The 15004-nt window shown below is 42.2% G+C and overlaps 1 protein-coding gene across 1 annotated transcript in view; it reads left to right on the forward strand.

Annotated features, from left to right (window-relative positions):
- The first annotated feature begins 1880 nt into the window (after window positions 1-1880).
- FEZ1 (fasciculation and elongation protein zeta 1) overlaps window positions 1881-15004 on the forward strand; it is a 43955-nt gene continuing 30831 nt past the window's right edge. Inside the window, exons 1-2 of the mRNA XM_070765555.1 lie at window positions 1881-2328; window positions 12015-12356. Coding sequence (XP_070621656.1) covers window positions 12046-12356 — 311 coding nt within the window. The 5' untranslated portion in view covers window positions 1881-2328; window positions 12015-12045. The remainder of the gene's footprint in view (window positions 2329-12014; window positions 12357-15004) is intronic.

Raw genomic sequence — 15004 nt, forward strand, 5'->3', positions numbered from 1 at the left:
TTTGATCATGTCCCCCCTTTTCCTTCTGACCTCCAGACTATACAGATTGAGTTCATTAAGTCTTTCCTGATACGTTTTATACTTAAGACCTTCCACCATTTTTGTAGCCCGTCTTTGGACCCGTTCAATTTTGTCAATATCTTTTTGTAGGTGAGGTCTCCAGAACTGAACACAGTACTCCAAATGTGGTCTCACCAGTGCTCTATATAAGGGGATCACAATCTCCCTCTTCCTGCTTGTTATACCTCTAGCTATGCAGTCAAGCATCCTACTTGCTTTTGCTACCGCCCGACCACACTGCTCACACATTTTGAGACTGTCAGAAATCACTACCCCTAAATCCTTCTCTTCTGAAGTTTTTGCTTTGCTCTGGTTTAGTTTCAAAGCGGGGAAAAATCAGCACACAAAAGGTCAAAGTCAGTAAAGCATTCATGAAACACAACGATCAGATAATCCTCTACAATGGCCAAACCCACAGGCTGCTATTTATAGCAGCCTAACTAATTACCACAGCCCCACCCAACCACAGGTGGCCTCATTTTCTTTGATAATAATCTCTCAGTTGTTGTTGCCTATGCATCACTCTCCTCATGCGTGGCTGTATCATTAACTCTTGTTCCGAATCCAAGGAGGAGCTAGATAATTGATCTCCTTCTGAGCTGTCTGCCACACTCTCTTCCTCCCTGTCACTCATGTCTTCTTGGTCAGAGGAGCCTTCATCAGCAGATTGCACCGGGGGCAAAACAGGCCTGCAGTATGTGGATGTCTCACCCACATCCAAAGTCCTTGGGGCAGGAGCTGGGTCAGAGCTAAGCACAACAGTGTCTAGTACAGTAAAAATGCAGTTGCATAATGGGGAAAGGTAATAGAATTGGACAGATGGTCCACAAATGGGATGCTACATGGAAAAGTGGTCGGTCTGTTTTTTCTTGGATGATGGAAACCAAAAAAGATTGAAAGGTATCCATATTTAGGCAGACTTCTACAGGAGTTCATGAATTTGCTTCATAAACTGCATTTCTGCTTTGGCTTGAATTTCAAGGCAAGTCATTTGAAATCTGACGTCTTCAAAGGATATTGAGACTGGAACACTCATCCAATACTTTTAGGTTGTTGACTGTAGGACCTGAATAATATTACAAAAATGCCACCAGTAAACTTGTTTTCAAACTGGTAAACCACAGAAACTTCTCTTTCGAGCACCAGCACTCTTCACCCCCTTTTGAGCCTGCTAAAAACATCCATAAATGAAGAGGAAGTAATATGGGGTTCCTTGGACAAGCTTGATTTAAGCAGAAAACAAGCAGTGACATAACACAAAGGGTGTTCTAGGAGAAGCAAGCAAAGGGGTTGAGTTGAGATGATATTTGATATCATAACCTACAGCTGCATCTTATTCGATTAATTTGTTATTGCTTTTGTTTTTTGTTATCGTGGGCCTCTGGAAAACATCATGCAAAACAGCGAAATGTTACAAATGAACCCTGGGCAGGGTAGAAGGAAAGACGTACTAGTTTGTGACAGCATCTTTTATAATACTGTTCAAAGGCAGTAATGTTCACGAAGATCAGAGCAATCAGCCATTCAAGAGTTCAAGTTTGAAATTCTAACCCTGACTTTTTGCCTTGGGAAGAGGATACCTAGAATCACACCGGTCACTCCTCGTGAGCTGTCCCACAATTTTCTTATTAACGTTCCCTTTGCAGAAAAACAAAACAAAGCTGCGTGACATCTTTTCCTCTCTGCAGAGTGATACCGTCGCTCATTCCTCTACTTTAGTAAAAGCCTCATCCGATTCTTTAGCCTGGGCCCTGCTTCAAATATTCCTTTCCATCACAGCGTGACTCCATCTGTGGGAGGGGGTGGGAGCCCCAAATGATGCAGCTCTTTTCAGAAGAGGCTGGGCTGGAGCCACTTGGTTTTGCAGGCTGTGAATAAAAGGGGGGTGAAGATTTCTGCCTTCCTCAAACCGGCTGCCTAACCTCCCAGATTTCCGATCTTGTCTCCACGTCTCTGGATCTTCGTTAGACTGTTCCTGTTTTTGGAGGAGACTGGCATCCAGATCAGAAATGAGAGAGGGTCATTGCTATCCATCCGTGTCTGAGAGTTAATGCATATTGATGAGGGAGGCTGAGCCCACGGCTCTCGTTCAAGCTCTCTGCAAAGAGGAGAGGCAGTCCAGTGACTAGGAACAGCGCACGGTGTTCCTCCCGCACAGACCGCTTGTGGACGGCTCCTCTCGCCGAATTGGTTTTCCTTCCTCCCCTCCTTCACTCGGGCCCACCGGATGGGATGCTGAGCTGAGCGGAGTGTTGCCAGCGCACTCAGGTGGGTATTTGGGGAGGCTGGGATGGGCTCGGTAGGAGAACCAGAGGTGTCTCCTGGGCAAGGGCTTCAAAGGTGCTCTCTCCTATTGTCTGTGGTGAAAGGCCCAGCCGATCATATCTTTTCAACTCCCCCCATTCTCACCCTTCCACCGCAGCCTGTCATTGGGGTGGGGTAATGTTGTGCCTCTGAAAATAAGACGGATATGAGATGCTGAGAGTTCCTGACAGGTGCATGCATGTTAAGGCAACTGGGGAGATGCTGGAATGGGGACAGCGACGTCTTTGTGCAAGGGAACAAGCTTGGTCTGTTTGGAGGAAGGCATCTATAGGGGACTGCCTCTTTGCCTATAGATTAAGGCTGCATTCCATGGCTCGGCAAGAGAGGGCTCGTCTTTTGTTCGAGTGACAGCTGGGATACCAGGCGTGTGTTTGTACAGGTGGGAAATGTCTCCGAACATCGAATGGCTGGACCAAAAGGGAAGGAGAGATGTGACCAGAGTTATTTGCAGAGACAAAGAGGTGGGAGGGGGGCTCTGCGATGAGGCCTGCAATATCTGAGCAGCCAGGTTTTTATTTAGGGGGCTGCATGGAGCAGGGGTATGGAGGCTCCTGTGGGGAGGATGCTTGGGCATTGAGCTGGAGTTTGGAGATAACATCATTAGAGGGTCATGATTTCTAGCATTAGACGTCAGTGATTTCAGGACTGGGAAGAGGTTGGGATGCCTGCTTGTGAAGTGTGTGTGTGTTATATCAGAACCTGTGTGGGAAGCGCTGAGAAGGAGGATCAGGTGTATAAGGTATATCAGGTATATAATATGATCTGCAGGAGCAGGTCGGTGTATCTGCAATGTGCTGTTTGGTTGGTGGTGAGGCAGAAGGGATGTTAAAGCGACTATGCCGGAGAAGCTGAACTCGGCATCTCTGCAGATGGATGCTGCCAACACGAAGAGGGAAAGGGACAAGGCCATGATTATTTGCAGGTGTTTCCTTCATTGATTTTTGAAGATCAGCATTAAAATAAGACTATGATTGTTGCTACTTCTTGTAAAAGAAAGCAGGTTTTTGGTGTCACCCTTCTTAAATAGCATAACAGTGATGGGAACTAAACCAGGAAGTAATCGTTCAAAGAAGCTGGGCCAGGACAAAAATCAGGAACTAATGTCTTCTGAAGTCCCATGATTTGGACAGGGCTTTTTGATGACACCCTCACTGGCCTCTTAGGAGCACCAGCCAAGTGAAATTCAGCTACCCTCACTCATATCATCATCCCTGGTGTAAATTTGTCTATGTTGCTATGTTGTTGAGCTATGCTATGCATTATGCTGGATCTCAGCTACCTCATCACTGATGGTCATCACTGCCAGATTAGTTCTGCTGTACTCAGCAAAAGAGGGGTCCCCAATGGTGCTTTTCCCATCATCTTCTCAAACTTGCTGGCAGCTCTGTCCAAGAATAATGGATGATGAGGCTTTTCCATCTAGGCCTCTGAGCCTTGCATTTCATAGCAAGAAATCAGGCATGTTGAAGGAACTCTTCTAAGAATAAGTCATTGGAAAACCGAGTCAGTAATTACAAGTCATAATGTCTGTTTCTCTACTCTTATTGTAATAAAAAGAGTGATATATTTAGTGGGATAATTGTAAGAAAAAAAAGGAAAAGAAAGAAAAGAAAAGAAAAAAGAAAGAAAGAAAAAAGAAAGAGAGAGAGAGAGAAAAAAGAAAGGAAGGAGGAAGGAAGGAAGAAAAAGGAAGGAAGGAAGGAAGGAAGGAAAGAAGGAACAGACCTACTGCACTTACTTTCATAACTCTCTATTAACCATTTCCTAGTAATTATTACATTTATTTATTTATTTATTTATTTATTTTATTTTTATATATTTGTCAGACAATTATAGGATGGTAATTTGTATAAATAGAAAAGTAATGATAAAAAGTAATGATAAAAGACAATAGGACAGTTGGACAGGGATGGTAGGCACAATGGTGCGCTTATGCACACCCCTTACAGACCTCTTAGAAAGGGGGAGAGGTCAATTGTAGATAATCTAAGGTTAAGAGTTTTGGGGTTAGGAGTAGAAACCACAGAGTCAGGTAGTGCATTCCAGGCGTTGATTACTCTATTGCTGAAGTCATATTTTTTACAGTCTAGTTTAGAGCAGTTGACATTTATATTACATGCTTGTGTGTTGCTGTGGTTGAAGGTGAAGTAGTCGCTAACAGGAAGGACATATATATACTGTAGAAACATAGAAACATAGAAGATTGACGGCAGAAAAAGACCTCATGGTCCATCTAGTCTGCCCTTATACTATTTCCTGCATTTTATCTTAGGATGGATATATATTTATCCCAGGCATGTTTAATTCAGTTACTATGGATTTACCAACTACATCTGCTGGAAGTTTGTTCCAAGCATCTACCATTCATCTGTATATGAAGTATATGATTTTATGAACTATAGTTAAGTTGGAATGGAAGCGACACAGTTGTAAGTTGTTTTGTTTTGAAGAGGCTAAAATGCTGACTGCATGTTCTCAGTTCTAAAACTCAGCTCCCTCTCCAAAGTCAGGAGAAATTAAATTATAGAGTGGGTGGCTGGCTTTGTTCTTTCCCAGTTGCAAATGTACCTCCTGCTGAGTGGTGCATGGCATGAAGCTTGCTGTACAAAGATGAATTCTTGGTTTGAGAATGTTGGATGGACTGTTCAATTCAAATCCAGTTTAATAACAGCTGTCAGGAGAAAGAGCCAGGGGCTTTGAGTGTACCCATCAGCTGTTACTAGGGTAGATTGTGCACATATATGACTTATTGGTTACAGCCTACTCTCTGTAACCAATTACATCACATTATATTATAATGTATTTTTGTTTATAACATAGCAATTCTTTCTAAATTTGCATGGGCACGTATATGTTAGCATATATAAATACACATGTCTTTTGTTTCCCTTTTCGATGCTGCAGCTCTTCTCTCTGTTTGGAGAGATTGAAACAACTACCCAAGTGCCTCGCTTGCTGTTTTCCATCTTGCACTTGCCAAGATGCTTTTTCAATGGCTTCTTTAAAATTTTTTTAAAAAAAAAATATTTTCAAAAAAACAAAACATCACAGACATAAAAAACCAAACAAAACACATAACATAGAAAGGAGCTACAATCACTCTGCTCGGAATAGAAGTCTTCATAATACAAAAAGGAAAAACTATTGTTGATTAGATCAATTCAGAGGAATGGCTTCTAACTTAATGAAACACAATATTTCTTTTTGCCCTTGTTCATCTTGGCTTTTAAGTTGACTGGCGATGAGCTACCGTCCGGCTAATCCATCTAGGACAAAGCTGATACAGCAAAGCAGCCCTTTCCAACTGGATGCGATTGGCAAGAGGTTTTAAACTTCTAGAATTCCTAGCCCGTGTAGAATTCTCATTTCGGGAGTTCTGATCGATTGCCACCCCAATTTAAAGAATGCATGGGACTTCGGCATGTCAGAGGCGGGATTTGTCTTGCTTGTTGTCTTCCCCTGTTGTGACACCTGGCTTGGTTTGTGTGTTAGAGCAGTGTTTCCCAACCTTGGCAACTTGAAGATATCTGGACTTCAACTCCCAGAATTCCCCAGCCAGCAAATGCTGGCTGGGGAATTCTGGGAGTTGAAGTCCAGATATCTTCAAGTTGCCAAGGTTGGGAAACACTGTGTTAGAGTCCCCCAAATGTGCTTTCTCCATTCCTAAATCAAGCTACAGGATCTCCAGTGAGGGATCTTGTAGTTGGACGCTGGGAAATATGTTCTGTCACAAATCAGCATGGTGCACTGCTGACCTTGGATGACTTCCTCAGTGTCAGTCTTTCTTCCTCTCCATCAGTGAATCACCTCTTTCCAGTCTCTGCTCTTAATTCATTGGTTAACAAAGAACCAATAAGCAAGCCAGCAGCAATAACAAGGAAGCCAGGGAGAAAGCTGCAGGTTCAGGAAGTGATTCCTGCAACCCTTCATTTGGGAGTGTAGACTTTGGCACATGCCAATCCTCCTAACCTCTGTCACTGGGTGAGGGGTCTTCTTTAAAACTTCTGTCCTCGAGAAGGAGTTGTCCTAACACTCATGAACCCAGAAACCATAAGACTTTCCTAAATAGCTGCATGATAAGAACCTCAGATTAGGGTGGGATGCTATTTATTTTTATTTATTTATTTACTTATTTTTTAATTGATTGATTTTGTCCAATACACAATGAGGGGTTTAGTGGGTATACACATAGTAAAATACATGATGAAGGTTATAGAGGAGATACTCATAGTAAAATATATCTAAGAAGGAATAGAAGAGAAGTTATAGGAATAGAACATATCAATGAAAGAATAGAAGAAGAGATATAGGAATAGAAGAAAGGTATAGGAGATATAGGAGAGCAATAGGACAGGCGACGGAAGGCACTCTAGTGCACTTGTACTCGCCCCTTACTGACCTCTTAGGAATCTGGATAGGTCAACCATAGATAATCCAAGGGTAAACTGTTGGGGGTTTGACACTATGGAGTCAGGTAATGAGCTCCATGCTTCGACAACTCAGTTACTGAAGTATTTTTTACAGTCAAGTTTGGAGTGGTTAATATTAAGTTTAAATCTGTTGTGTGCTCTTGTGTTGTTGTGGTTGAAGCTGAAGTAGTCACCGACAGGAAGGACGTTGCAGCATATGATCTTGTGGGCAATACTTAGATATTGTTTAAGGCATCTTAGTTCTAGGCTTTCTAGGCCCAGGATTTAAAGTCTAGTCTTGTAGGGTATTCTGTTTCGAGTGGAGGAGTGAAAGGCTCTTCTGGTGAAGTATCTTTTGGACATTTTCAAGGGTTAAACATGTACAAGATAGTAGGTATTGGTATAAACATAAGCAAAGTAGGTATAGGTAAATTAGACCATAAGACAGTAGAACAGAGACTGTAGGCACAACGGTGTGCTTATGCACACCCATTACAGACCTCTTAGGAATGGGGTGAGGTTGACTGTAGATAGTCTAAGATTAAAGTTTTGGGGTTTGGGGAGGAAACCAGAGTCAGTGCATTCCAGTCATTGATCACACTGTTGCTGAAGTTGTATTTTCTGCACTCGAGTTTCAAGTGGTTTACATTGAGTTTGAATCTATGTTGTGTGCATGTGTTGTTGCGGTTGAAACTGAAGAAATCATTGACAGGTAGGACATTGTGATGGATGATTTTATGAACTGCACTTGGGTCAGATCGAAGGTGACAAAGTTCAAGGCCAGTGACGGCAAACCCTTTTTTCCTTGGGTGCCAAAAAAGGGTGTGCGCGCACTATCGTGCATGCGTGAGTGCCCACATACATAATTCAATGCCTGGGAAGGGCGAAAGCAGCTTCCCCCACCCACCTGGATGCCCTCTGGAGGCCGGAAACAGCCTGTCTCCCAGCATCTGGTGGGCCCAGTAGGCTTGTGTTTCACCCTCTCCAAGTTCCAAAGACTTCCGTGGAGCTGGGGGAGGGTAAAATTGCCCTCGCCCATCCCCCATAGGCTCTCTGGAAGCCAAAAACACCCTGCCAGAGCCTCTCAGTGAGCCAAAAATCATCTGGCCAGCACTCACATTCATGTTGGAGCTGAGTTAGGGCAACTGGTCGTGTGCCAGCAGATAGGGTTCCGTGTGCCACCTCTGGCACCCGTGCCATAGGTTCACCATCACTGTTCTAGGCTATCTAGCCCCAAAATTTCAAGTCTGGTGGAATAAGGTATTCTGCTGCAAGGAGAGGAGTGGAGGACTCTCCTTGTGAAATATTTTTGGACTCTCTTGATTGTGTTGATAACCAATATGCAGTTCAGGTTCCAGACAGATGAGCTGTATTTAAGAATTGGTCTAGCAAATATTTTGAATGCTCTGGTTAATAGTGTAATATTGCCAGAGAAGAAGACATTAATATGTGTCTTCTTCCCAAATATGATGGGGAATGAGGCATGTTTTAGGACTTTTTAAATACAGAGATGGAAAATGGGTGGCTGTGCCAAGCAAATTTCATATTTGGATTCTTTTTCTTTGACGTCTACCTTCAGTTGCTTTTGTCCCCGCATACTGACCAAAGGGAGTGGAAGCTTATATAAAATTCAATTCAATTCAATTTATTAGATTTGTATGCCGCCCCTCTCCGTAACAATTGGAAGGCCAACTGTATTTTGCTGCCTGTCCAGAAACTGACCATTTCTTTACATCTGGAGCTCAGTGAGAGAGGAAGGTACAGGTAGTCCTCGACTTACAACAGTTCATTTAGTGACCATTCAAGGTTACAACTGTACTGAAAAATGTGACATGACCATTTTTTGTCATTATGACTTTTGTAGCATCCCCATGATCATGTGATGAAAATTCAGATGCTTGGCAACTGGTTCACATTTATGACCATTGCTGTGACGCCAGGGGCGGCGGCGGTGTCATGGGATCCCCTTTTGCAACCTTCTGACCAGCAAAGTCAACAGGGAAACCAGATTCAATTAACAACCAGGTTACTAATCTATCAGATGCAGTAGCAGCTATGGCAAGACCAGTGATAAAATGGGGCAAAACCTACTCAACAAATGTCTCATTTACCAATGGGAATTTGGCGCTTCATTTTGGTTGTAAGTCGAGGACCACCTGTAGTTAGAATAAAAAATGGAAGCGGTGGAAAGGTCAGTGGTTGATAATCTCTGAATGGCTGCAATGGATTCAGGTCTGCTGAATCTGATAGAGGCTTCCTCATAGTAGTTAGGGAGACAACAATTGTGTTGTGCTGTTTGCAAGAGTTCAGAATAGGAATAATGAAAGTGATTGGTGCTGTAGAGTAGTGGTCCCCAATATTTCCAGTTTTCCATAGCCTGCATGGCAGGGGGAGAGGGGGTGGTTTTGGATGCATAGGCTCCATTTGTGTATGCAGCAGGCATGTGTGCCTCCTTTTGCCACTCACCCAATTTGAGCTTTGCTCAGTTTGTGCAGGAGCTCCTGCTGTTCGTGCATGTGAAGCTGCATGTCGCTTGCATGGCCCAGCTCCAAGTGGGCTGTGGGCCAGAGGCTGGGGACTCCATAAATAAAATACAGAGGGGATGATGGCATAAGAGACTGCACGTACATGAGCTCCATCCGATAATTTTAAATTTTATTCCATGGGTGTCGATTTTTAACTGCTCTGTTAAATCAGCGGTTCTCAACCTGTGGGTCGCAACCCCTTTGAGGATCGAACAGCCCTTTCACAGTGGTCGCCTAAGACTATCGGAAAACACATATTGCTGATGGTCTTAGGAAATGAGACACTGTTCTCTCTCCATCTCCAGGTGGGTCCACCCCTATGCAAATAGACTACTGCAAAAAACAAAAAACAAAACCCTGTACCATGGGAACTTCTGAGCATGCGCAGAAGCTGAATTTCCAGCACTGTGCATGTGTCACCATACTTGTTTTTGGCTCTTTGTTTTGCAATTTTTTGAAAATTTTTGGGCACTGTGCATACGAGTTTCCGGAGAGGGGCGGCATACAAATCCAATAAATAAATAAAATAATAAAATAAAATAAAATAAAATAAAATAAAATAAAATAAAATAAAATAAAATAAAATATAAAATAAAATAAAATAAAATAAAATAAAATAAAATAAAATAAAATAAAATAAAATAAAATAAAATAAAATAAAATAAAATAAAATAAAATAAAATAAAATAAAATAAAATAAAATAAAATAAAATAAAATAAAATAAAATAAAATAAAATAAAATAAAATAAAACAAACAAACAAACAAACAAATAAAGTGTATGCGGGCCCATGAAGTGCAGCCACACAGCGCAGGAGGATGTGAACCGTCAGCGAGGTAAGTTAGAACAGTGTTTCCCAACCTTGGCAACTTGAAGATATTTGGACTTCAACTCCCAGAATTCCCCAGCCAGCATTTGCTGGCTGGGGAATTCTGGGAGTTGAAATCCAAATATCTTCAAGTTGCCAAGGTTGGGAAAACACTGAGTTAGAACACACCCCAGAGTTTCCTAATAATTTTATTATTTTATGGTTGGGAGCCACCACAACATGAGGAACTGTATTAAAGGGTCCTAAAGATGACCACGGATCATTAATACAGCACGAACGCCCCAAACGTTGTTTTTAAAATTGTGCATGTAAATGATCAAAGAGGAGCTGTAAGGAAGGCTGCATGGGAAATTCATAGATTTTAGTCACAACCTGACAATCAGTTGCTTATTCAAATGATCCTGCCTTCCAGAAATGTTGCAGAATGCTTTAAATTCATCTGCAGAGCCTAGAAATGGCAGCAACAGTTGTTTCTTTGTGCCCCAAGGTTGGGGGGTGTTGTCACAGCAACAGATCTGCAGCCCAATCACGATGCCTTTTCTTTGCAGTGGCTGTGGTGACAATAGAGCAATTTTAATCCAGAAGGAGAGCCCAGGCGCCTATCCATCAATCAGCAAAGAAATCTGGATGGAGCCAGCAGACCCAGCAGGCAGCCTTTTTAAAAAGCTCTGGTTTACAGAACTTTGCCTTCGTCCCAGGTTGTGTCTGGGGTGATGAATTTGTCTGCTAGATGGCAATATTCAAATAAGTTAATGGTTCCCTTCGGAAATTAAATTGGTTCTGCCTTCCCTGCCCTTGCCCCCTAAATTTATCAAATCAAAGCAGAATGCTTGGAGGCAATCTGGATTTAGCTGGCAGGGGAACCTTCAGAAGCATTATTATTTGTGTTTTTACTGCCAGTGTCAAGCAGCTGCAACTCAGCTCCTGCAAGGGACTCGAATGTCTTTTCTTAAGGTGGATTATAAAGGCAAGACCATACTTTTCAATTAAGGCAGCCTGTGAATCTGCCTCTTCACACTGCAGCATTGTTTTTGCTTGAAAGCTAGGTTTCCCTGGATATTCAATTGTACATGAATTCAATTGCATTAGAGCTGGATCCTCCCATGTCCTTGAATTTGAGAAGTTGAGTCATCAGAGAATTGCTGCAGAGGGAGGATAGTTTTTCATCCTTTTTGATTTTGGTTAAAAAAAAAGGCGTTTTGGCCACCAAGGTGGATCTGACTCTGAACTTTCACTCAATATAGTTAAGCTGATATTTCCAAATATAGAATTGTCCAAGCATTTCCCTTCTTCCTTTTTGTGACGGAGTGGGCTGCGGTGAGAGTATTGTTATCCTTAATTGCTGCAACATTTTGCCTGATTCAAGAGAATAGTCAGCAAAATATACAGTTTTCTGTTCCTCACCAAAAGGGGCTGATTGCAACTATGGTGGATAATATCAGAGAATCATTGTTTGCTTGGTTTCAAAGAACGTACAGAAGAGCAGCCTTGCATATACATTAATTTTCTGGGTTCAGAATATTACTCTGTTAGAGATATAGTAGTTATGGGTGGGAATTCTCTATTCCTAACTCACACCGTTCATTTGTTGGGATTCTTCTTTACAATGTGGGCAAATACTGTATAATGTGAGGATGGGAAGATTCAACTTAAAAATCATGGTACCGTCCTGCCTTCTTTGGTACATCTATTGCTTCTGCTTTTTTGCTACTCTTACATAAAAGTGTTTTCCTGAAAAAGATGAACCAAGATAAGTGGAGCCAAGTATAATTTTCACTTCATGCAATGGGACATAATCAATACTCTATTGTTGGTGCCAGGGTTGACTGACTACTACTATTGACTCACATGTTCCTTCTCTTGCAGAGGCCATCCTTCTTCCATTTGCCAATCCAACATGGAAGCTCCTCTTGTAAGCCTGGATGAAGAGTTTGAAGATCTGAGGCCATGCTACATAGCGGATAGGGAAGAGAAAGCTCATTATTTTTATGGCTCTTCAACTCAGCACTTGGAAGATCCTTCTCTTTCTGAGCTTGAGAACTTCTCTTCTGAGATCATCAGCTTCAAGTCCATGGAAGATTTGGTCAATGAATTTGACGAGAAGCTCAACATTTGCTTTCGGAATTACAATGCCAAAACAGAGAACTTGGCTCCTGTGAAGAACCATTTCCAGATCCAGGAAGAAGAGGAGAATCTGCAGGATGAAGAGTAAGTCAAGAAATGAACAATCATAGAAATTGTTTCTGGTTAGCACTTTCTCAGTGTTTTCTACCTGAAGACATCTAATAGAACATTGACTAAGTCAAAGAGATTTGACTTTTCTTCTTCCTTTTTATTATTTTAATTTCCCCTTCATAGAAAATTATTTATTTTTAAGTCCCCTGTATTGAGATTGAATTATGGACTCAAATTATTTGAAAGGCTCCAAGTTATGAAAATCTGACTGGATATAAAGCATCTATTCAGATAGATGCAAAATTGTGTCCATTAAAAAAATATAACATCCCAAAGATGCAATTGCATTTTTGTGCAACTTCTAAAGAAAATAGCTGCAAGCAGATGTAAAAACAAGAAACAGTCCAAAAATTCAAACAAAAGAGCAAAACTAAATTTACAGATTCTTCCTTTCTTAGTGTGCCAATTGTGCATTTTAGTTTTTGTTCCCTAGATCAGGGGGTCCATTAAGTTGTGACCATTGCACCGCCCCTGTGGTCACATGATAGCAATTCACATACTTGCAAACTGGCTCTCAATTAGGACCCGTTGTGGCATTCTGCAATCACTTGATCACAATTTGCAACCTTCCCAACTGGTTTCCAACAAGCAACGTCTTGGAGGATGTGCTTAACCATCATAGTAAACATTGTCCTAAAATTGGGTCTGGTCATGTGATGACTCATTTAACAACCATATCGCTTAGTGACCAAAATTCCCATCCAAGTTGTGGTTGTAAATTGAGGGCCACCTATAATTACTATTATAATAATTTCTAAATTTGCAGCCTCACAGATGAATTAGCATACCGTACGATCTGCTTAGGCCATGCCATGCTCAATCAAAGGCCTCTGTATTGGCCTAATCAGGCTTCCTTCACTTCGTAGGCCTACTGTGTGAGGGAGGCCTAGGGGCAGTGATGGGCTCCTACGGGAACGGTCAGGAACGCAGTTCCGGTAGCAAAATTTGGAGCTTCATCCCAGAGTACCCAATTTGCACTGAAAGATGTTGAAACAAAATGCATAAGCCACGGCCACGGTGTGGTAGTAAAAATTTTGGTAGCCCATCACTGCCTAAGGGCCTAAGTTGGGGTGAAGGACGATCCTAGGAACACAGGCCGAAGTTGTTCCCTGTGAGATTGGGCCACAGCGGTGAGGTAGGGATGGGAGATCTGCTTAGGTCATTGCGTGCTTACTCAAAGGCCTCTGGACTGCCTAATCAGGCTCTGGCCATGGTGACTCAATCAAAGGCTTCTGTACTAGTCTAATCAGGCTTCCTTTGCTTTGTAGGCCTACTGTGTGAGAGAGGTTGGGAACACAGGCCGAAGCTGTTCCCTGTGAGATTAAGCCACCGTGGTGAGGTGGGGATGGTTGATCTGCTTAGGCCATGGCATGCTCAATCAAAGGCCTCTGTACTGGCATAATCAGGCTCCTTTGCTTCGTAGGCCTACTGTGTGAGGGAGGCCTAGGCCTAAGCTGGGGCAAAGGATGATTCTGGGAACACAGGCTGAAACTATTCCCTAGAGATTGGGCCACCACAGTGAGGTGGGGGCAGGCAATACACTTAGGCCAGCAGTCTTCAAACGTGGCAACTTTAAGACTTGTGGACTTCAACTCCCAGAATTCTACAGCCATCTATGCTAAGTTACCATTAGTTTAAGATGGAGGTCCCCAAACTTGGCAACTTTTGGCTGGAGAATTCCGGGAATTGAAGTCCACAAGTCTTAAAGTTGCCAAGTCTGAAGGCCTCTAATTTAATTGTACACCCTCACAGAATCACTGTAGGAGTGAGATGGACGATTTCTAAATTTGATATTATGCTGGCTGGACATTGGACAGTTCTGGGAGTTGAAGTCTACACATCTTCAAGTTGCCCAGTTTGAAGACCGCTGGCTTAGGCCATCCCACACTCAATCAAAGGCCTCTGTACTGGCCTAATCAGGCTCCCTTCAAAGGTTTACTGTGTGAGAGAGGCTTAGGCCTCTTTAGAAAAACACTGAGCTCAGTGTACAGAACATGACTGTTGTTCTGAAAGGCCACCCCAGGGGTATCTTACCACCACAGTATTTTTCGCCAGATACGAAGTCATATGTAAATCACGTTTGGTTGAAATTGCTGTAGGCATTCCAAAGTTATGCTGGAACATGGAAACATATATACATATGTACATCCATTTTTATATATATAGGAGAAGAAGACGATAGAAAGATTAGCTAAATATTAGTGACCACATTAAGCTGCCAAATAGTTTAGATGCTTCTTTTACTGTTTCACAGTGATCCGTGTGCACGATTTATGGAAATTTGGGAGGCAGGAAGGACCCGCAACATTTGATTTTCTGTCCAAGAAAATCCAATATCTCATTCACAAACAGAGGCATGACCTCTGTCTGTATTCCAACAAGGAACAGATTTTCATAATTTTTGTCCTTCTGGCTGTTGATCTGTTACTGACCTGCTGTACTGCGCGCAGCTGGAGGATTTGGATTTTTCTTTATTTTGGCTTGATCCCAGATATGCAGTTGTTTGCTTTGTACTTGAATAGACACATTGTTTACTGTTATAAAGACATGTAAACAGATGTGAACTTTTAAAAACCGGGATATTAAAAATACATTATCTGATAACACTCTAGGTATGGTCC

This window comes from Erythrolamprus reginae, chromosome 12 (assembly GCF_031021105.1).
Source record: "Erythrolamprus reginae isolate rEryReg1 chromosome 12, rEryReg1.hap1, whole genome shotgun sequence".
Lineage (NCBI taxonomy): Eukaryota > Metazoa > Chordata > Lepidosauria > Squamata > Dipsadidae > Erythrolamprus > Erythrolamprus reginae.